The sequence below is a fragment of the Molossus molossus genome, unplaced genomic scaffold, assembly GCF_014108415.1.
Source record: "Molossus molossus isolate mMolMol1 unplaced genomic scaffold, mMolMol1.p scaffold_m16_p_18, whole genome shotgun sequence".
Taxonomy (NCBI): domain Eukaryota; kingdom Metazoa; phylum Chordata; class Mammalia; order Chiroptera; family Molossidae; genus Molossus; species Molossus molossus.
The window spans coordinates 63,773,566-63,795,155 of record NW_023425353.1 but is presented as its reverse complement, the minus strand read 5'-3'; the positions used below and the strand labels follow the sequence as shown (position 1 = coordinate 63,795,155).

Genomic DNA, 21,590 nt, shown 5'->3' with positions numbered 1-21,590 from the left:
TGGCTCAGCAGTTACAGCATCGGCCCGTGGACAAATGTGTTGCGGGTTTGATTCCGGTCAAGGGCATATACCTCGGTTGTGGTTCATCCCCCGCCCTCTTTGGGTAGTGTCTCTGTCTCTCTCCCTTCCTTCGACTCTATCTAATAATAAGTGGAAAAATATCCTCGGGTGAGGAATAAAAAAAAAAGATGTATTGCTGCGTCTGTTCGTATTGCTGCGTCTGTTCTGTTTGAAAGCACCTGAATATAATTTGTATGCTGTACTTGCACAGCACTCCACAGAAATATTGCCAGTGTCAGTGAATTAATAGCAGTAAGAGTCATATTTTTTCTTTGATCTCATACTTTGGTGGGTTTTTTCCAGGGTATATACTGACCATTTTCTAGGGGAAAGCATAACACTTATGGTTGTAAGTTATAGTTGTTACAAGAGCAAAGAGTAGTAATCCTTCTTGTTTGACATTGAGTTCCAAATGCGATGAAACACCTACCATGTGTCAACCATTCACAGAGGACAGGACAGTCTTGTCTGCCACTTGGAAGAGATGAGATATACACCTTATATCTGTAACATAAGGCAGAACATGAGTGCAGTGAAAGAGAGACTGATATTCCTGCCTGATGGCTCAAGGAAACAAACCATTTTTCCAGACATTTGAGATTGACTTAGAGTCCTTTTTTTTGGGGGGGGGGGTATGTGCCCCTAATGGGAACCCTACCCAGGACTCTGGTCTGCAGGCCGACGCTCTAACCGCTGAGCAAAACCGGCCAGGGTGACTTAGAGTCCTTTTGACAAAAGGGTTCACTTGGTTTGTGTTAACTCTCATGTCCTGCTGCTACTTTCGTCCTGAAGGTGGTACTGATCAAGAAAGAATGGTGTGAAAGCAGTAGCAGGGCACTCAGCCATCCATAGGTAGATTGCATTGTTGTCCTTCAGCCAGTTGGGAGTTACTACACACCCCTGCAGATTAATTCTCAAGATAAATACTCTGATGGAAAACTTATAGAATTGATTTCTGAATTTTAGTAGTGACCTAGTTATTTAAGACATTATTCAACTCCCTCCCCCACTTATTTTAATAATTAATACTTAATGTAGCCCTTTCTGTGTCAGATACTTTTCTAAGTGTTTTACATATATTTAATTCTCATGTCAGCTTTGTGAGGTAAATAATATTTTACCCCCATTTTCTAGACAAGAAAACTAAGGTTAACTGACTTATTCAGGATTACACAGCTAAAGAGAGATTGAGCTAGGATTTGAACCTAAGCAGTCTGGCTCTAAAATCCATGCTCTTAACCAGTAAGCTATGTTACAAAAGAATGTGAGCAGGATATGGCAAAATAGAATTTTGGGTACTTCTGGTGAGAGGTGAAGAGACATCTCCTATCTCTTGGGTCTTGCCATAGCTAGGTGGTATACTGTCCCTTCACTATCGGACATAGTTGACAATAGAAATAGAACATGTCAGTGGGAATTCCTGCTCGTAGCTTCCTTGGTAGTCCTCTCTGTGATGGTCACAGAGCAATTTTGCATGTGACTTATTGTCCAGTGCTTGGCTCTACAGAATCAATGAAGTTGGCCTAGTGCTGGGTGCAGAGTGTTTTTAGCTTGTTTCATCCAATATTGTGATGCATGCTTTTGTTGTTGTTTTTGTTGTTTTGGCTTCAGTATGATAATTTGATTAAGAAATGTTATGGAAACAATTTTCAGATACCATTAATTGAAAAAATAAAGTGATATCATAAAACTTTACTTTGGATTCCAACATATACAGCTGCCCTGACTATTCCACTCTGATGCAAGCGTGATTGGCCTGTGCATTTCAGGATATAAAAACAATAGCATAATTTTGACTTCTGGCCATTTATTTTATTACTAGGAACCCTAAGGACTCTACAATATGAATAATTCTCTGGAGAACACCATCTCCTTTGAAGAGTACATCCGAGTGAAGGCACGGTCTGTCCCACAACACAGGATGAAGGAATTTCTGGACTCACTAGCCTCTAAGGGTCCAGAAGCCCTTCAGGAGTTCCAGCAGACGGCTACCACTACCATGGTATACCAACAGGGTGGGAACTGCATTTACCCAGACAACACCGAAGTGGCCGGATCTTTGCTGGAACTTGCCTGTCCAGTCACCACCAGTGTTCAGCCACAAACCCAGCAAGAACAGCAGATCCAGGTTCAACAGCCACAGCAGGTTCAGGTAAAAAGGCTATGTTGAGGTGCATTCTATTTAATAGACTTTATTTTTCCATCATAGTTTTTGTTAGTAGGGGCATCACATCTATATACAGTGTCAGGTTATTTTCATTAAAGGGAATACTGTGGCCCTGGCCAGTTTGGCTCAGTGGTTAGAGCATAGGCCTGTGGTCCAGAGAGACTCGGGTTTGGTTCCCGCTAAGGGCACGTACCTCGGTTGCAATTTGTCCCTGGCCCTGGTTGGTCGTGTGGGTGGCAGCCACTCGATGTGTCCCTTTCACATCGATGTTTCTCTCTGTCTCTCTTTTCCTCTCTCTCCCTCCCACTCTATCTGAACAAAAAATGGAAAAATGTCCTTGGGTGAAGATTAAAAAAAAAAAAAAAGGGAATACTGTGACTTTTTGAAACATTTTCTTTAACATAAAGTTTCATAGTTAATGCAGACTAAAAGTATTTGCAACTACTGTAAACTGAGAAGACCACAGATACTTACTGTTTTCTTTGGAGAGTTGATAGTCTAGAAATTAGAGGTCTTCTGGGACTGGATTTGGATGTGACACAGCTGAGTGTGACTGAAGCTTCCCTTCTGTCTCTCATCCTGATGTTATCAAGAACATAGGAGGGCCCGGCCGCTGTGTCTCAGCAGTTGAGCGTTGACCCATGCACCAGGAGGTTGCCGGTTTGATTCCCAATCAGGGCACATGCGTGGGTTGTGGGCCAAATCCCCAGTGAGGGGCATGCAGGAGGTGGCCAGTCGATGTTCTCTCTCATTGATGTTTCTGTCTCTCCCCCTCTCCCATCCTCTCTCTAGAAATCTATAAAGAAAAAATTTTTAAAAAGAACATAGGAGGGGGCCTGACCTGTGTGGCTCAGTGGATTGAGCGTCGTCCCATTGACTGAGAGGTCCCAGTTGGATTCCCCATCAGGGACACATGCCTGGGTTTCAGGCTTCATCCCCAGTAGGGGGTGTGCAGGAGGCAGCCAGTTGATTCTCTCTCACATTGATGTTTCTTTCTCTCCCTCCCTTTCTCTCTCTAAAAAAAATCAATATTTAAGTGAAAAAAAAAACACATAGGAGGGTTAGTCTTGGCTCATTACTAAAAATACATGGCATTTGGAACTTGTTTTAAATGGAAAGCTTAATTTAGTTTAGTGATCTTCATCTAGTTGTATGGTTCCATGACTCAGGTCACCTGCAGATCTCTAGGTCTGCATTTGCTATTGATAAGCCTCAGGTAGTAATGCTAATTGATAATAAACTTAACAAAAGAGGAGAAACTAATACATTTTCTAAGATGGTAAAATTTTTTCTCTTTTAGGGGTTCTTATGTGAACCTCAGTCATCTCCAGTTACAAATGCTGCTTTCTTGCTACTGTATTGTGGTTGCATTTTATTTTGCCTTTGATGCTTTTTCCACAAAGAAAATGCAAAAGGGAGTGGAACATGAAGAGGCAGGAGTATGGTGAAGTATGCTTGATGAAATAGAAGGTAGCCCCTTTGCCTCTTGGGAATGCAAATGGATATATATGGATATATATGGGGAAGACATGGCTCTGGGTTCAAATTTGACTTGCCCTCTTATTTGTTGACATGATCTTCTTTTTAGCCGTAGTTTTTTCATCTTTCAAAAATTTAGAGAGACTGAATGGGATCATAGACAAGAAAGCACATGGTACATGGAGGGATGCAGTGATTTATTCTAGTTTTTGTAAGGAAAGCTAGAGGAAAGGTAGATGTGAGAAGGCTGACTTTTTGGTTCAAGACATTATTCTGCGGTTATTTACAACTTGGACTTCCTTGTTCATAAGATTAAAATGGTTTGGGATTTGAGCTTAAAATGTTTTTTGAGACTTTATGTTCAAGTGGCTGGTTGAGATTGCCTATTAACATCATCTTCTTTCACAAAACCCCTGTAAATGAAAGAAGAAGAATTCCATGAGATAGATTCAATATGATAGACTCATAAGAACATATTTTCCCCATTCTTTGTGACTAAACATTTTGTAGCAGTGCTGAAAAAAACAAATGCCAAAAAAAAAAAGAAGAAAAAGAGGAAACCCCCCAAAATCTGAGAAATTGATAAAAGAGAGAGGAGGCAGACAGAATCTGGTGACAGAGGAATTTATGTAGGAGAAAACTTTTAGGGAAGATGGAGCAGTCCTCAGGATGCCCTGAGGTGAGAAGTGAAGAATAGAAAGAGCCAGAATAGAAAGAATAGAATGGTCCCCTGGAGCAACCTCAGACCCATAGCTTGGGAATTGACTAAGGACTTAAACTACATATACATACATCTCTATATACATTATGAATAAGCACCAGGTACAGAATGAAGGAGACATTGTTAATGGATAGGGAAAGGATACAACCTATTTAGTGAAGTAAGGCAGTCTACTTCTCTTGGGCATAAAGTCATATACCTCTCAGAGTACAAATAAGGTACAGGTGGGTTAAACAGTTCAGATAAAACCAAAACTGCTCCCTGACCAGTTTTGCTCAGTGGTTACAGCATTGGCCTGCGGTCCAGAGAGACCCAGGTTCAGTTTGCGCTAAGGGCGTGTACCTCAGTTGTCGTTTGTCCCTGGCCCTGGTTGGTCGTGCGGGTGGCAGCCACTCGATGTGTCCCTTTTGCGTTGGTTTCTCTCTCTCTCTCCCTCTCACTGTCTGAATGGAAAAATGTCCTCAGGTGAGAGTTAAAACAAAAAACAAAACTGTCCTGGCAGGTTTGACTCAGCATGTAGATCCTTAGCCCGAGGACCGAAGAGTCGTGGGTTCAATTCACAGTCAAGGGCACATACCTTGGTTTCAGGTTTGATCCCTAGCCCCTGCCAGGGTCATGTTGGAGGCTACCAGTTGATGTGTCTGTCTCTCTCACATCAGTGCTCCCCCCCTCCCCCCCCACAACTCTAAAATCAATGGAAAAATATCCTCGGGTGAGGATTAAAGAAAAAAAAATTAAGAGACAGTATGGGAAATTTTTGTACTTTTGGGTTATTGGAAGCCTTTCTTTTTTTTCTTTTTTCTTTTTATCCTCACCCGAGGACATTCCTCCATTTTTTTTTTTTTTTTTGTACAGATAGAGTGGGAGGGAGAAAGAGGAAGGGAGAGAGAGAGAGAAACATCGACGTGAAGGGACACATCGAGTGGCCGCCACCCACACGACCAACCAGGGCCAGGGACAAACTGCAACCGAAGTATGTGCCCTTAGCGGGAACCGAACCCGGGTCTCTCCGGACCGCAGGCCGACGCTCTAACCGCTGAGCCAAACTGGCCAGGGCGAAAGCCGTTCTTTAAAATAGAAAGTAAACTCTGAGATAGCTTTCCCAATCTTTTTTTATCCTGAAGGAATCTTTGAAATAGTGTTCAGGTCTCAGGGAACTGCTACATAAAAGTTATATTTACAGCTTATGGGACATTAGCTTAATCAGCAAGTTAAATATTTAATAATTCAATAATAATTGTCAGTGCTCTTTTCATAAGGATCATTTTTTTCCCTATGGATCTGCCTTTTGGCCAACTTATTAAGCTACCTTTTTTGTGATTCCCTTCCTCACATGGGTTGTCAATTTAAATTTGAATTATTAGCCCAGCTGATGTAGCTCAGCAGTTGAGCGTCAACCCATGTAGCAAGAGATCGCCGGTTCGATTCCCAGCCAGGACACATGCCCAGGTTGTGGGCCCAATCCCCAGTGGGGGGCATGCAGGAGGCAGCCAATTGATGTTTCTATCTCTCTTTCCCTCTTTCTTCCTCTCACTCTCAAATCAATAAAGAAAAAATTCAAGTTATTAGTATAAGTAGAGGAAACCTTATTTTTTTCTTTAAAAAATTAATTTCCTGCCCTAGCCAGTGTGGCTCAGTTGGTGGGAACATTGCCTCTTAAACCAAAAGGTCCAGAGTTTGATTTCTGGTTGGGGTGTATGCCTAGGTTGTAGGTTTGATCCCTGGCCCCGGACTTATACAGGAGGCAACCGATTGATGTTTCTCTCTCACATTGCTGTTTCTCTCTCTCCCCCTTTCCCTTGCTCTAAAAATCAATGAAAGTGTCTTTGAGTGAGAATTATTATTTTTTAAGTTCTACTTGGGGTTTTTGCTTTTTCAGGTAGTCCTCAACTCAAATGTTAAAGGAATCTTTGCCCCATAGTATTTGATAAGCATATCAAAAGATACTTTATGCTACTGGTGGTTATGGACATGTAAACTTTTTTTTTTTTTTATCCTCACCCGAGGATATTTTTCCATTTTTTTGTACAGATAGAATGGGAGGGCCCTGGCCGATTTGGCTCAGCGGTTAAAGCGTCGGCCTGTGGTCCCGAGAGACCCGGGTTCGGTTCCCGCTAAGGGCACGTACCTTGGTTGCAGTTTGTCCCCGGCCCTGGTTGGTCGTGCGGGTGGCAGCCACTCGATGTGTCCCTTTCACATCGATGTTTCTCTCTCTCTTCCTCTCTCCCCCTCCCACTCTACCTGAACAAAAAAAAAACCTAATAGAATGGGAGGGAGGAAGAGGAAGGGAGAGAGAGTGAGAAACATCGATGTGAAAGGGACACATCGAGTGGCTGCCACCCGCACGACCAACCAGGGCCGGGGACAAACTGCAACCGAAGTACGTGCCCTTAGCGGGAACCGAACCCGGGTCTCTCCGGACGGCAGGCCGACGCTGAGCCAAACTGGCCAGGGCGACATGTAAACTTTTTAAATGAAATGCTATATTTCATTTATTAGATAGAAAACAGTTTATAAATATTATGACAAATTTCTTCTGTACAAGTTGCTGAGATATGGTTTGTGTTATATGATATGTAGAAGAGTAGTTCTTTTCCCTATATTTAAAATTTAGAATGAGCTTTTAGCTATGATTTCTTGGACCAAATGGTAGTAAAGCCTAGTTTATCTTTCTTTTTTTTTAATCCTCACGTGAGGACATTTTTCCATTTTTTGTTCAGATAGAGTGGGGGAGAGAGAGAGAGAAACAACGCGAAAGGGACACATCGAGTGGTTGCCACCCGCACGACCCAACCAGGGCCGGGGACAAACTGCAACTGAGGTATGTGCCCTTAGTGGGAACCGAACCCACGTCTCTCTGGACCACAGGCCGACGCTGTAACTGCTGAGCCAAACCGGCCAGGGCTAGCTTATCTTTCTTGAAACTAGTCCGTCCTTCTTTTCTATAAATTTTAAAAACTTTTTTTTTTTTTAATCTTCACCCGAGGACACTTTTGCATTTATCTTCAGATAGAGCAGGAGGGAGAGAGGCAGGAAGAGAGAACGAGAAAGAGAGAGACAGACATCGATTTGAGAGAGACACATTGACTGGCTGCCACCTGCACAACCCCAACTGGGGCCGGGGACGAACTGTAGCCGAGGTACATACCCTTAGCAGGAACCAAACCTGGGACTCTCTGGTCCGCGGGCTGACTCCCTAACCACTGAGGCAAACTGGCCAGGGTAAATTTTAAAAACTCTTAAGGCAGAAATGATAGTGATAATAAATCTAAATCTTCCAAATTATGTCAGGCAATATTAATAAAAATATCAGTAAAATTACAACTTTATCTAAGACTGAAAAGGCATCTTCTTAGTGACATCAGATTCAAATAAAGGAATAGCAGTTACAGAATTGTTGTAAATACATGTTGGTTTCTTGATCTCTTTTATAGGTCTATATATAGTACTTTAAAAGTATAATTTTAGGCATAGGGAGGTCAAGTCATAATTTTAATAGGTAGCATTTGTACCCAAACTGTTTTTTTTTTTTTAATCCTCATTTGAGGACATTTTTCCATATTTTGTTCAGATAGAGTCGGAGGGAGAGAGAGAGAGAGAAACATCGACATGAAAGGGACACATCGAGTGGTTGCCACCCACTCGACCCAACCAGGGCCGGGGACAAACTGCAACCGAGGTACATGCCCTTAGCGGGAACCCAACCCAGGTCTCTCCGGACCGCAGGCCGACGCTCTAACCGCTGAGCCAAACTGGCCAGGGCAATTGTGTCTTTTTTTATTTTGATACGTTTTTATTGATTTTTTAGAGGGAGAGAGAGAGGGAGAGAGATATCCATGTGAGAGAGATACATTGATTGGCCACCTCCTACACACCTTCTACCGGAGTTTGAGCCCACAACTCGGGAATGGGCCCTGATCAGGAATTGAATCAGGAACTCTCAGTCCGTGGGACGACACTCAATCCACTAGGTCAATTGTAGTGTCTTGTTCTGTGCAGGCAGAAGAAAAAGGTAGATCTGTTCATCTTGACAGGATAGGATGTTTAACAGATTGCTGTGTGTCAAACTAATTTAATATCACTGATTATTAACATGTAGAATATAATGGCCCTTGAATGGTAAAGCCTAAAGCAGTAACAGGAGTAAGGACTGGGGTGCTAAGGAGGAAAGCTCGAATTTTTTTATTAAACAAAATGTTGCTTGAGAATACTTTGAACTCATAGGTATAGGGCAATGATTTTTTTTTATCCTCACCCAAGGACATTTTTCCATTTTTTGTTCAGATAGAGTGGGAGAGAGAGAGAACATTTTTCCATTTTTTGTTCAGATAGAGTGGGAGAGAGAGAGAGACATCTATGTGAAAGGGACACATCGAGTGGCTGCTACCTGCATGACCAACCAGGGCTGGAGACAAACTGCAACCGACGTATGTACCCCTAGCGGGAACCAAACCAGATATCTCTGGACTGCAGGCGGACACGCTCTAACCACTGAGCAAAACCGGCCAGGGCAGGGCAATGGTTATTAACCCCCCCCCCCCCCAATCCCAGACATCTTCTTTATGTGCCTGAATTTATATGATTTATATGTAAAACTCTTTGCTATGTGCTTGGATATAGCAGCGAAGAAGACAGAAAGCTCCTTGACTTTATGGAGCATGTATTATAACTGGGAAATAGATGATACATAACAAAAATCTTGTTATATAGTAATAAATGCAAAGGAGAAAAACAAAGCAGTTGGTGGTGTCCATGGTAAACCTCAGTGTGCTGGTGACATGAGTTAAGATCAAAGAGAGTTGGCAAATGTGGTTGGTTATCTGAGGAGAGAACATTCCAAATCAGAAAGCCCTAAGGTGGAGCCTGCTTATTTGAAAGAAGCAAAAACATCAGTGTAACTAGAGTTCACTGAATGAATGGATGAGACTAGACAGGTGTGTGTGTGTGAACTGAAATAAAGGGTTGATGTGGCTCAGTGGTTGAGCGTCAACCTACGCACCAAGAGGTTGCTGGTTTGATTCCCAGTCAGGGCACATGCCCAGGTTGTGGGCCAAAACTCCAGTTGGGAGCATGCAGGAGGTGGCCAGTCGATGTTCTCTCTCATCAGTGTTTCTAGCTCTCTCTCTCCCTTTCTTTCCTCACTCTAAAATCAACAAAGAAAAGAAGTAAAAAAGCTGGATAGAAACAACTGGAAATAAATTATCTTTAAAAAAAAGAAAAAAAGGGCTGAACAGACTGTCTTCTCAACTCAAATATTGAAGGGCTCTTTGTCCCATAGAATTGTGTCTCAATCTAACTCTTTTGATAAGAATAAAAAATTATATTACTATTACTTGAAATTTCAGAACAGTTTACTACCTTTAGCTGAGCCTGTTTTTTAGATTTTTTTTAAAATTGTGGTAAAATTAGATTGCTTTTTAAAAACTATTTGTCATCACCCCAGATAATTTTCTCAGCTCTCATGACTTCATCTCTGCTGCTTACAAGCAGCACTTACATTGTTGAATTTGACAAAGTAATTGTATCCTTAGAACAGTTTTAGTGACTTGCTGGGAGACAAAGGTATATGTCAAAGGTTAATTAGAAGAATAGCTGTCTGGATTAAGTTGTGTTCCTTTACTCCCTGCTATTTCCACACTCACACTTCTGGACATAGGATGTGGGTTATTTCCCATACAGACCAATTCTCCAACTAGCTGGCTTTCCTACAATTCAGTTTAGTTCTGACACTAGTTAGAAGCTGCATAGCCAGAAATAGGACTCAAGTCACATTGCTAGCCTATTCTGGCAGAGACCTTCAGCCACACCACTGGGCACAGGTCCTCACCCTACCACAGTCTCTCATTGGGATTTATGCCATCCTACTCCATTTCTGTCACACTTCCACCCTCACCAGAAAATGAGGGCTGTTATTCCTATTGCCTCCTTATTGCTCACTTCTGAGTCCAAGTTTCATGCAATGTGTCTAATTTGGGAATCCTTGTTCTCATGCCTCTATTCTAGAGTGATTCCAGCTTCTGTCTTGGGGAGGCAGCAACACTCATAATTCAATGTATTCTGCAAACATGGGTTTGCAGCCAAAAACAGGATTAAAATCAGCTATTCTCTCACGGCCTGATCATCACTTTGAATTTGTGAACCATTTATTTATTTATTACTGCCTTTTCTGGCCCTTCATGTCCAGTCTTTTACCAACATTTAAAACTCTTCCCTGACCATGTTTCTAAGTTCATTTGTATGAGTTTGGATAAAGATACTTGCCCACTTTCAGAAGAGCATTATTTGAGTGGTGGAATTCAACCAAGATCCCTAAGGTTTTGCTTACTTGTTGTTTAAAGGTGCAGGTGGGTTTGGATCCCAAATGCTGTGATTTCTCACCTAGTAAGGGTTTGTCTTCTGGCATGTTAAACACTATTGTCAGCAGTCCCTCCTCAGTGAGATTCAAACATGAAATAAAATGTAACACATGTTATTCTAAATTTTGTAGTGGCATCTTTTTTTAAAGGAGGGGAGAAGTGAAATTGATTTTTTTTTAAATTACATTTTATTGCCCTGGCTGGTATGGCTTTGTTGGTTAGAGCGTTGTACCATACACCAAAAGGTGGTATGTTTGAATCCTGGTCAGGGCACAAAAAATTAAAAATAAATGAATAAATTACATTTTATTTAACCCAATATATAATCAGTAAATTATTATTAATGAACTATATTACCATATTTTATTTCAAACCTTTGCAATCAGGTTGTTTTTTGCACTTGTTTGTAACACATAATAATTTGTACTAGCCACATTTTAAGTGATTGCTCACTATATTTAGCTGATGGGTATTGAACCAGTTCATCCTTAGAGAAATGTGACAGAAGAGTTGTTTATTTCTTGGGGAATTAAAGTAATTTAAAAAATTGTTTATGAGGTGGAAGTTGGAAATGGACCCAACACACAACCCAGTTTATTCTCCTTTAAGTAAATATTAATTTTATACTATAAGTAGCCAAAACCTTAAAAAAAAAATTGCCCTGGCTGGTTTGGCTCAGCAGTTAAAGCATCGGCTCGCGGACCAGAGAGTCTCAGGTTCGGTTCCCGCTAAGGGCATGTACTTCAGTTGCAGTTTGTCCCCGGCCTCGGTCGGGGTTGTGTGGGTGGCAACCGGTCGATGTGTCTCTCTCACATCAATGTGTGTATGTCTCTCTCTCTCTCTCTTCCCCCCCTCCCTCCTTCTCTCCTTCCCGCTCAAAAAAATATTGCTTGTTGCTCTGGCCAGTTTGGCTCAGCAGTTGGAGCCTCGGCCCACAGACCAAAGAGTCGTGGGTTTGGTTCCTGGTCAAGGGCACATACCTTGGTTTCGGGTTCGATCCCTGGCCCTGGTTAGGGTCATTCAGTAGACAATTGATGTGTCTCTCACATCGATGTTTCTCTCTCACTCTCGCTGTCTTTCTCTCCCTCCCTTATAGTCTATGTACAAAAAAAAAAATCAGTGATAAAATATCCTTGCATGACGATTAACAAAAGGAAAAAAAACTGCTTATAAGGAAGAAAACCTGCTTTTTTAGTACCTGCTATGTAAAGAGGTAGGCATTTTCTCCCTCCTTTTCTTTTTAATCCTTACCTGAGGACATTTTTGCCTTTTTTTTTTTTATATCCTCACCCGAGGACATTTTTCCATTTTTTGTTCAGATAGAGCGGGAGGGAGAGAGAGGAAGAGAGAGAGAGAAACATCGATGTGAAGGGAAACATCAATGTGAAGTGATACATCGAGTGGCTGCCACCCGCATGACCAACCAGGGCCGGGGACAAATTGCACCCGAGGTACATGCCCTTAGCGGGAACCAAACCTGGGTCTCTCTGTACCGCAGGCCGACGCTCCCAACTGCTGAGCCAAACCGGGCAGGGCCATTTTTGCATTTTTTAATCTTCAGATGGAGCGAGAGGAAGAGAGGAAGGAAGAGAGAGAGAGAAACATCAATGTGAGAGAGAGACACATCGACCGGTTGCCACCCATAAGACCCTACCTGGTGCCGGGGACAAACTATAACCGAGGTATGTGCCCTTAGTGGGAACTGAACCCAGATCTCTCTGGTCTGCGGGCCAACACTCTGACTGCCGAGCCAAACTGTCCAGGGCTCCCCTTTTTTTTTTTCCTTTATTGATTAGAGAGAGAGAGGGAGAGAGAGAGAGAAACATTGATGAGAACGAACATCGATTGGCCGCCTCCTGCATGCCCTCCCACTGGGGATCGGGCCCACAACCTGGGCATGTGTCCTGACCAGGAATCGAACCGGCGACCTCTTGGTGTATGGGTTGACGCTCAACCAACTGAGCCACACTGGCTGGACTCCCCCTTTTTATTATACCTGAGGAAACTAATACTTAAAGAGGACTCAGAGCCAGAAAAGTACAGCAATTCAAGTCTATGACCTCAAGCCTTATGCTCTTGACACTACCTCCTTGCAATTAGTAACAGCTTTATTGAGATATAATTCACCCATACTGAGAATGTACAGTTACATGGTTTTAGTCTGTTCATAGAGTTGTGCAACCATCAATTTTGGAATATTGTCATTACTCCCCAAAAAAGAAACCCTGTAACAGTTAGCAATTACTTCATATTTTCCCCAGTCCTTGCTCCTAGACAACCACTAATCTACTTTCTATTTCTATAGATTTGACTGTTTGGGACATTTATATAAATGGAATCATACATATAGTCTTTTGTGCCTGACTTCATTTAGCATAATTGTTTTCAAGATTCATGTGTGTTGTAGCATGTATCAAATTTTCTTTTTATTGTTAATAATAATTTATGGTATAGGAAAATCACATTTTATTTATTGATTCATCAGTTGATAAACATTTGGGTTGTTTACCCTTTTTGGCTATTACCAATAAAGCTGCTATAAATATTCATGTTAAAGATTTTGTGTGGACATAGTTTTAATTTCTCTTGGGTGTATACCTAGGAGTGGCCCTGGTTGGTTTTGGGTCAGTGGTTAGAGCGTCGGCTTGTGAACCAGAGTTGGGAGTTTGATTCTGGTCAAGGGCATGTACTTTGGGTACCGTTCAGTCCCCAGCCCTGGCCCTGGTTGGGGTCGTGTGAGAGGTGACCAGGTGATGTGTGTCTCTCACATTAATGTTTCTCTCTCTCTCTCTCTCTCTCTCTCTCTCTCTCTCTCTCTCTCCTTCCCTCCCTCCCACTCAATCTCAAAATTAAATGGAGAAATATCCTCAGGTGAGGATTAAGAAAAAAGAAGAACTATACCTAGAAATGGATTTGCTGGGTCATATGGTTTGTTTTTCATATCTTTGTATATTTACCTTTTTTTTTTTTTTTTTTAATCCTCACTCAAGGATATTTTTTCATTTATTTTCAGATAGTGTGGGAGGGAGGGGTAGAGAAAGAGACAGAAACACCAGTGTGAGAGAGAGACATCAATTGGTTGCCTTCCACATGACCCCCACCTGGGCCGAGGATGAACTATAACCAAGATACGTGCCCTTGACTGGAATTAAACCTGCACCTCTTTGGTCTATTGGCTGATGCTCTAACGGCCGAGCCAAACCATCCAGGGCTGTATATTTAACTTTTTCTTTTTTTTTTTATCCTCACCCAAGGACATTTTTCCATTTTTTGTTTAGATAGAGTGGGAGGGAGAGAGAGAAAAACATCGATGTGAAAGGGACACATCGAGTGGTTGCCACCCGCACAACCCATCCAGGGCCAGGGACAAACTGCAACCGAGGTACGTGCCCTTAGCGGGAACCGAACCCTGGTCTTTCTGGTCCACAGGCTGACGCTCTAACCGCTGAGCCTAACCGGCCAGGGCTATATTTACCTTTTGATAAACTGCCAGACTATTCTCCAAAGTGGTACACCAATTTTATATTCCCACCAGTAGTGGCGTATGCGGATTCCAATTTTTTTTAAAATATGTTTTTATTTATTTTTTTAGAGAGGATGGGAGAAAGAGAGAGAAACATCTGTTGGCTGCATCCTGCAACTGGGGATTGAGCCTGCATCCTGGGCATGTGCCCTGACCAGGAATCGAACCAGAACCTCTCAGTCCATTGGATGTTGCTCAGCCCACTGAGCCACACTGGCTGGATGAGGATTCCAATTTCTTTACATCCTTACCAACACTTGTTATTTGTCTTTTCTTTTTTGTAGCCATCCTAGTGGGTTTTAAGTGTTATCCGTGGTTTTGATTTGCATTTTTCTGATAGCTAATACTATTGAGCAACTTTTTATGTGCTTATTGGCCATTAGCATGTCTCCTTTGGATAAATGTCTGTTCAGATCCTCTCCCATTTTTTGTGTATGATAGGAGGAAGAAGTCTAACTTCATTCTTTTTATATGGCTAGCCGGTTGTCCCAACACCATTCTTGGTTATCTTTTGTGATGTGTCTTCTCCTGTTATTAGATAAATATACTCCCTTATCTCCCTCTTTTTTTTCTTCTTTCCTAATTTCTACTTGTGTTTAAAGTGATTTAGATATGTGACTGATGGGAAAAAATCTTTCCCTTTTTTTGAATTTTTATAAGTTTATTTGAGCCAAACTGATGACATATGACATAAAGCAAGATCTCAAAATGCTCTCAAATCTATCCTTTTTAAAAACTACATACTATGCATAGCATCTTTTTATGCTGCTTTGTATACTGACGTAACAGCAATAAGATGAGTTGCATTATCAGAAATATGTTATGCAGCATATAGTAATCTTCCTCAGATTATCATGAGTCTTGTGGTTTTGTTTTTTTTTTTTTTCCTCACCCGAGGACATTTTTCCATTTTTTGTTCAGATGGAGCAGGAGGGAGAGAGAGGAACAGAGAGAGAGAGAAACATCGATGTGAAGGGACACATAGAGTGGCTGCCACCCGCACGACCAACCAGGGCCGGGGACAAACTGCAACCGAGGTACGTGCCCTTAGTGGGAACCCGTGTCTCTCCGGACCGCAGGCCGACGCTCTAACCGCTGAGCCAAACCGGCCAGGGCTCTTGTGGTTTTTTTAAATGGCTTTTCTCTTAAAACAAGCATGTCTTAAATAAGCACTCTAACAAAACTCATATATAGAGAGAACAGATTGGTGGTTACCAAAAGTGAAAAGGCGAAATGGGTGAAGGGGGTCCATTGTATGGTGAAAGATAACTAGACTTTGGTAGTGATCACTTTATAGTGTATACAGATGTTGAATTACAGCGTTATTCACCTGAAACTTATATAAGGTATATACCAATTTTATCTTGTTTTTTGTTTTTTTTAAAGGCACGCTAAGGAATCATTGAACTTTCAGTTCATTTTAGCAGTAGGGTTGGAGATATTTCCAAAAGACATTTCAAAAGTTTTGTCTCTACTGTTTTCTCAACTAGTTTTCTGTGGTGGGAGTAATTTTGATCCTGAGGTTGGGAATTGAGTGCCAGTGGAAGGAACATACTTGTTCTTCTGACCTTTTAGAACAGTGGTTCCATACTTTTTATCACTCACCCCAGAGATAAACTATTTTTTGAATATGCAAGTACATATATATTTATAAATTATATATGTGTACTACTATGTCAATAAGCAAAACCAGAGGTAGTCACATTTTAAAAGAAGAGTGAGCCCTGGCCAGTTTGGCTTAGTGGTTAGAGCGTCAGCCCGCGGACCAGAGAGTCCCAGGTTCCGTTCCCAGTAAGGGCACATAACTTTGTTGCAGATTCTTCCCGGCCCTGGTTGTGGATGTTTGGATGGCATCCAGTCAGTGTGTCTCTCTCACGTCAATGTTTCTCTCTCTCTCTCTTCACCCCTTTATCCCTCCTGCTCTATCTGAAGATAAGTGCCAAAAATGTCCTCTGGTGAGGATAAAATAAGAGTGAAAAATGAGCAAAAGTTCTGTTATTTCCATTGTGGGCCCCAGTTGATAGTCTTGTTGCTCTCAGGTGGATATATGTTGCTCTTAATGAAGTGTGATGCTGGAGAATTCTGCATATGGTTTTGAGGATTGTGGCCTCCTCAGAGGCCTTAGGTATGGCAACCCTTCCTCTTCTCATTACCCAGGGCCCTCTACCTGAGATCTTTTCTTCCCTATATTCTCAATGTTGCTTGTTTTACTCACTGGTGAATCTTGTTGCTGCAGGTACAGGTGCAGGTACAGCAGTCTCCGCAGCAGGTTTCAGCCCAGCAGCTCTCCCCACAGCTCACCGTTCACCAGCCTGCTGAGCAGCCCTTCCAGGTCCAGGTGCAGATCCAAGGCCAAGCACCACAGCCGGCAGCTCCTTCCATCCAGACCCCATCTTTGCAGAGCCCCAGCCCCTCGCAGCTGCAGGCGGCCCAGATCCAAGTGCAGCATGTGCAGGCAGCCCAGCAGATCCAAGCTGCAGAGATCCCAGAGGAGCACATCCCACATCAGCAGATCCAGGCTCAATTGGTGGCTAGCCAATCTCTTGCTGGGGGTCAGCAGATCCAAATCCAGACCGTGGGTGCCCTTTCACCACCACCATCCCAGCAGGGCTCACCGCGGGAAGGAGAGCGGCGGGTTGGAACAGCCAGTGTTCTCCAGCCAGTGAAGAAGCGCAAAGTGGACATGCCCATAACTGTGTCCTATGCCATCTCAGGGCAGCCAGTGGCCACCGTACTGGCCATTCCACAGGGCCAGCAGCAGAGTTATGTATCTTTGAGGCCAGACTTACTGACAGTGGACAGTGCTCACCTGTACAGTGCCACTGGGACCATTACTAGCCCCACAGGAGAAACCTGGACCATCCCTGTTTACTCTGCCCAGCCCCGGGGGGACCCTCAGCAGCAGAGCATTACCCACATTGCCATTCCCCAGGAAGCCTACAACGCAGTACATGTCAGTGGCTCACCCACGGCCCTGGCAGCTGTAAAGCTGGAGGATGACAAGGAGAAGATGGTGGGCACATCTGTAGTGAAAAACTCCCATGAAGAGGTGGTGCAGACCCTTGCAAACTCTCTCTTTCCAGCACAGTTCATGAATGGCAACATCCACATTCCAGTGGCTGTGCAGGCTGTGGCAGGCACATACCAGAATACAGCTCAGACTGTCCACATATGGGACCCTCAACAGCAGTCACAACAACAGACCCCCCAGGAACAGACGCCACCGCCACCGCAGCAGCAGCAGCAACAGCAACAGCTCCAGGTTACTTGTTCGGTAAGTGAGACTTATCTGTGGGGCAGCATGCTCCCTCAGGACACAGTACAACACAGAACTTGCCTGGCAACCTCTGACATCTCTGGTTGTTTATGCAATATTAGTCTTGCAGTAGTATAGTATTTAATGTTTTAGTTGGGGTAGAGGAGTAGGGACAGAAGCAGCAAGTGAAGCTGTACAATAGGCAGGAGTTCTGTCCTGGTACCTGGAGGTAAATGAAATGACCAGTAATTGCATTGGGGGTTGCCTGGGTGCTTCATTTGTTAATCTCTTTTTAGGAAAAGTTCCATCTAGGTAGAGACTAATGGGACACCCCGAGTATTATCCTTGTTCCAGGAGCTGCTTTCTGCATCACAAATGAAAGGATCTAGTGGAACCCTAGTAGTTTAACACACAGACTCTAAACTCAGCTCAGTGAAGAGGACATGAAATTGTTCCTTTCATTATCATTTGTGGACACAGTATAGGTGAATTAGAAGATCTCAAAAATCTCCTGGTTAGCCTCTCTCCTTTGGGAGCCTTGAACAAGTCATTTATGTAGTGGGATTTCCTAAAGGTGTTTTTATGTTCCTTAAAAATAGTCAAGATAAGCCTCGGTTACTTGAGTTTTTTGTTATGACAGCTATGTTGGACTTTTTTTAAAGCTTTTAATTCTGAAATCATTTAGATTTACAGTATAGTTGCAAAAATAGAATTCTGTTGAAATTTTAACTTTAAAATTGTTTAGTTCTTTTATCTTTTCCAATTGTTAATCTTCTTAAGGCTGTCATCTTTTTTTTTTTTTTTTTTTTTTTATCCTCACCCGAGGATATTTTTTCCATTTTTTGTACAGATAGAGTGGGAGGGAGAGAGAGAGAGAAACATCGACGTGAAGGGACACATCGAGTGACTGCCACCCGCACGACCAACCAGGGCCGGGGACAAACTGCAACCGAAGTACGTGCCCCTAGCGGGAACCGAACCCGGGTCTCTCCCGACCGCAGGCCGATGCTTTAACTGCTGAGCCAAACTGGCCAGGGCAAGGCTGTCATCTTTTAAGACTCTTAGTAAACTTTTTGGTCCCTTGTCCAGCAGATCTTTAGAGTGGATACAGGGCCTCTGGTGTTATGGATCTGTTGAAGACAGTGTGCCCTCAGAGGGTAGGGCTCCTGGGAATGCATGTGAGGGAGTTGGCACAAACAAGGCACTGGCAGACTTGGGACCACACTACGAAACTTGGGCCATAAGTGATTTTGATTAGGCAAAGGCAGCAGTACATCATCTTAGGTGACTTTGTTAAGGAAAGTCATGCCTAGAAGTAGAACAAGACAGAGTCATTGTTTTAGGTAGCTTATAGTCTAGTTGTAAGAGTAAGAAGATAACATTTCGATTTCTTTGAATTACTTATAAAGCATCATAATCAAGTGTGACATTGTGTGCCACACACACAAAGAAGAACTGACACTTCAAAAATCATTCTAGGTTAAAAAGCAGAGGCATCTTGCCCTGGCCAGTTTGGCTCAGCGGTTAGAGCGTCGGCCTGCAGTCCAGAGACCTGTGTTCGGTTCCCGCTAAGGGCACGTACCTTGGTTGCAGTTTGTTTCCATAATGGTTGGGGTTGTGTGGGTGGCAACCAGTCGATGTGTCTCTCTCACGTTGATATTTCTCTCTCTCTCTCTTCCTCTCTCTCTCCCTCTCACTCTATGCAAAGATGTCCTTGGGTGAGGGGGGAAAAAAGCAGAGGCATCGTTATGGAAAAAGTGGTGTGTGCTCTTTATAGCTTGACAGAAGAAGGGAGCAGCACGAATACAGAGTCATATGGACCGAAGGGGGCTGGCCTAGGGTAACAAGAGAGGGGGACTGTGGGAAAGGAGATTGTACGGAAGCAAAGGAGTTATCTTCCTAAAGTGAAGAGTTGAGCTTGATCTTATGATCTGTGGTGGGCAGTTTTTCCAGAATCCTAAGCGTGTGATAAGAAAATGAATCAAGTGCAAGGGTGTAGAATTGATTGCATGTAGGAGAGACCAGCCAGTAGACTTGTAATAGGGCTCTATCCTCAGCTTTTGTTCATAGGCATGGAGCTCCTCGGGCCTCTTCTCTGCTGTCTTGGGCCTGATGGTCCAATTTGTGTCAGGGCTCTTAGTGCTTATTAGTCTCTTAATAATTTGTACATTTGGCCCTTCAGCAGGAGTTCTTTTCTGGAGTTCATTTTAGTGGGCCCATGTTCTTCAATGCTATGTCTCCTTTGGGAAAGTCTTATAGGGACTTAATATCAAGTATTTTTACCAGAAAAAGAAAAACTGGGAAGAATACTCGTGCAGAAAAGATGAGTTTGTCCATTTATACCACAAACATTCCCTTGGTCTACTTATCAGGATCTGTGCTAGTAAACAGATGAAAAAGACAGCCTCTGCCCTTGGAGCACTCACAGCCTGTGGGGAAGATAATTGTGTTGTGGTATGAGTTGAACCCTAAGGAGAGCTGATGACAATGTTATGATCCTTCATCTGGCACATACCCTTTATACTCTTTTGTCATCTGTCTTTAAAACTAGATTTATGGTGAAACTTTCCTCCCTTGACTCTCTCATCCACCTCCATCAATTACCTCATTTCTCTGCTCTGCTTTATTCTCAGAATTCTGAAAAAGATTGTGCAAGCTGACTCCACTTGCTAACTAGTTTTTAACACATGACTGAGTCTGCTCTGTCAAGCAAGGTCAACAGTGGCCAGATCCAATAGGTACATCTGTTTTTAATCTCAGCAACACACAACATAGTTTTCTTGAAACTCTCTTCTGGGCTTTCATGTTATACACTCCTGGTTTTCTTACTATGTCATTGATTCTTTTCCCTTCTCAGGAGACTGCTGGTGCCTCCTCTTCTATACAAACCGTATGTGTTGTTCTTCAGAGGGTAGTACTAGCCCTCTTTTCTCCCTCAGGAATTTTGTCCTTCACATGGTTTTCACATCATAGATGGCGCTGCTGCTAAAGATACTCGCTGACACGATTGGCCTGCATTGTTCTTCATGTTACGTGTTTTAACTCATTTGATTCTCCCACCAACCTTATGAGGTATATACTACTATCTCCATTTTACAAATGAAGAAACTGAGGCACAGAAAGATTAAATAACAAGACCAAAGCCACTATTAGTAAGTAGCAGAGTTGGGATTCAACCCTGGACAGGCAGGCTATTCAGCCCATCTTAGCCTCTGTGCTGCATTGACACACAAGTTTTAGTATCTGTAGACCATGCCCTTTCCCCTTAGATCCTTTCCCACACATTCAGCAGCTACTTATTTACTTGGATTTAAATAAAAATCTCTCACCTCTTCATTAGCATCTACTCTGCCACTATCAAAAACTTCCCCGTCTTAGAAAGTGGTAGCATTAACCTGCCACCCATTTGTTTAAGCCAGAAACCCAGGAGTCATCCTTGAGTCTCCTTTCCCGTACTCCTCACAGCAAGTTCATCAACAAGCCACGTTGGTTCTTCCACCAAACTTCTCTGACTCTTTTAAATCATCTCCACTGCCACTATCCAAGTTTAGGCAACCAATACCTGCTTTCACTTTTTTTTTTATTTTTATCCTCACCCGAGGATATTTTTCCATTTTTTGTACAGATAGAGTGGGAGGGAGTGAGAGGAAGGAACAGAGAGAGAGAAACATCGACGTGAAAGGGACACATCGAGTGGCTGCCACTCGCACGACCAACCAGGGCCGGGGACAAACTGCAACCGAAGTACGTGCCCTTAGCGGGAACCGAACCCGGGTCTCTCCGGACCGCAGGCCGATGCTCTAACCGCTGAGCCAGACTGGCCAGGGCCTGCTTTCACTTTTGATCTTCATTTCATTCTCCATAGATCACCAAGAATAATTTATTTTTTAATCCTCATTTGAGGATATACTCATTGATTTAAATTTTTTTTTTTCTTTATTGACTTTAGAGGGAGAGGGAGAGAAAAATAGAAACATCAATGAGAGCGAACATCGATTGGCTGCCTTCTGCATACCTCCCCCCACTTG

General features: G+C 42.9%; 1 protein-coding gene across 2 annotated transcripts in view; it reads left to right on the top strand.

Moving 5' to 3' along the window:
• QRICH1 (glutamine rich 1) overlaps positions 1 to 21,590 on the top strand; it is a 51,084-nt gene that overhangs the window by 12,111 nt on the left and 17,383 nt on the right. For both annotated transcript variants that reach the window (XM_036266475.1, XM_036266476.1), the window contains 2 exons: positions 1,883 to 2,212; positions 16,543 to 17,580. In XM_036266475.1, coding sequence (XP_036122368.1) covers positions 1,904 to 2,212; positions 16,543 to 17,580 — 1,347 coding nt within the window. In that variant the 5' untranslated portion in view covers positions 1,883 to 1,903. The remainder of the gene's footprint in view (positions 1 to 1,882; positions 2,213 to 16,542; positions 17,581 to 21,590) is intronic.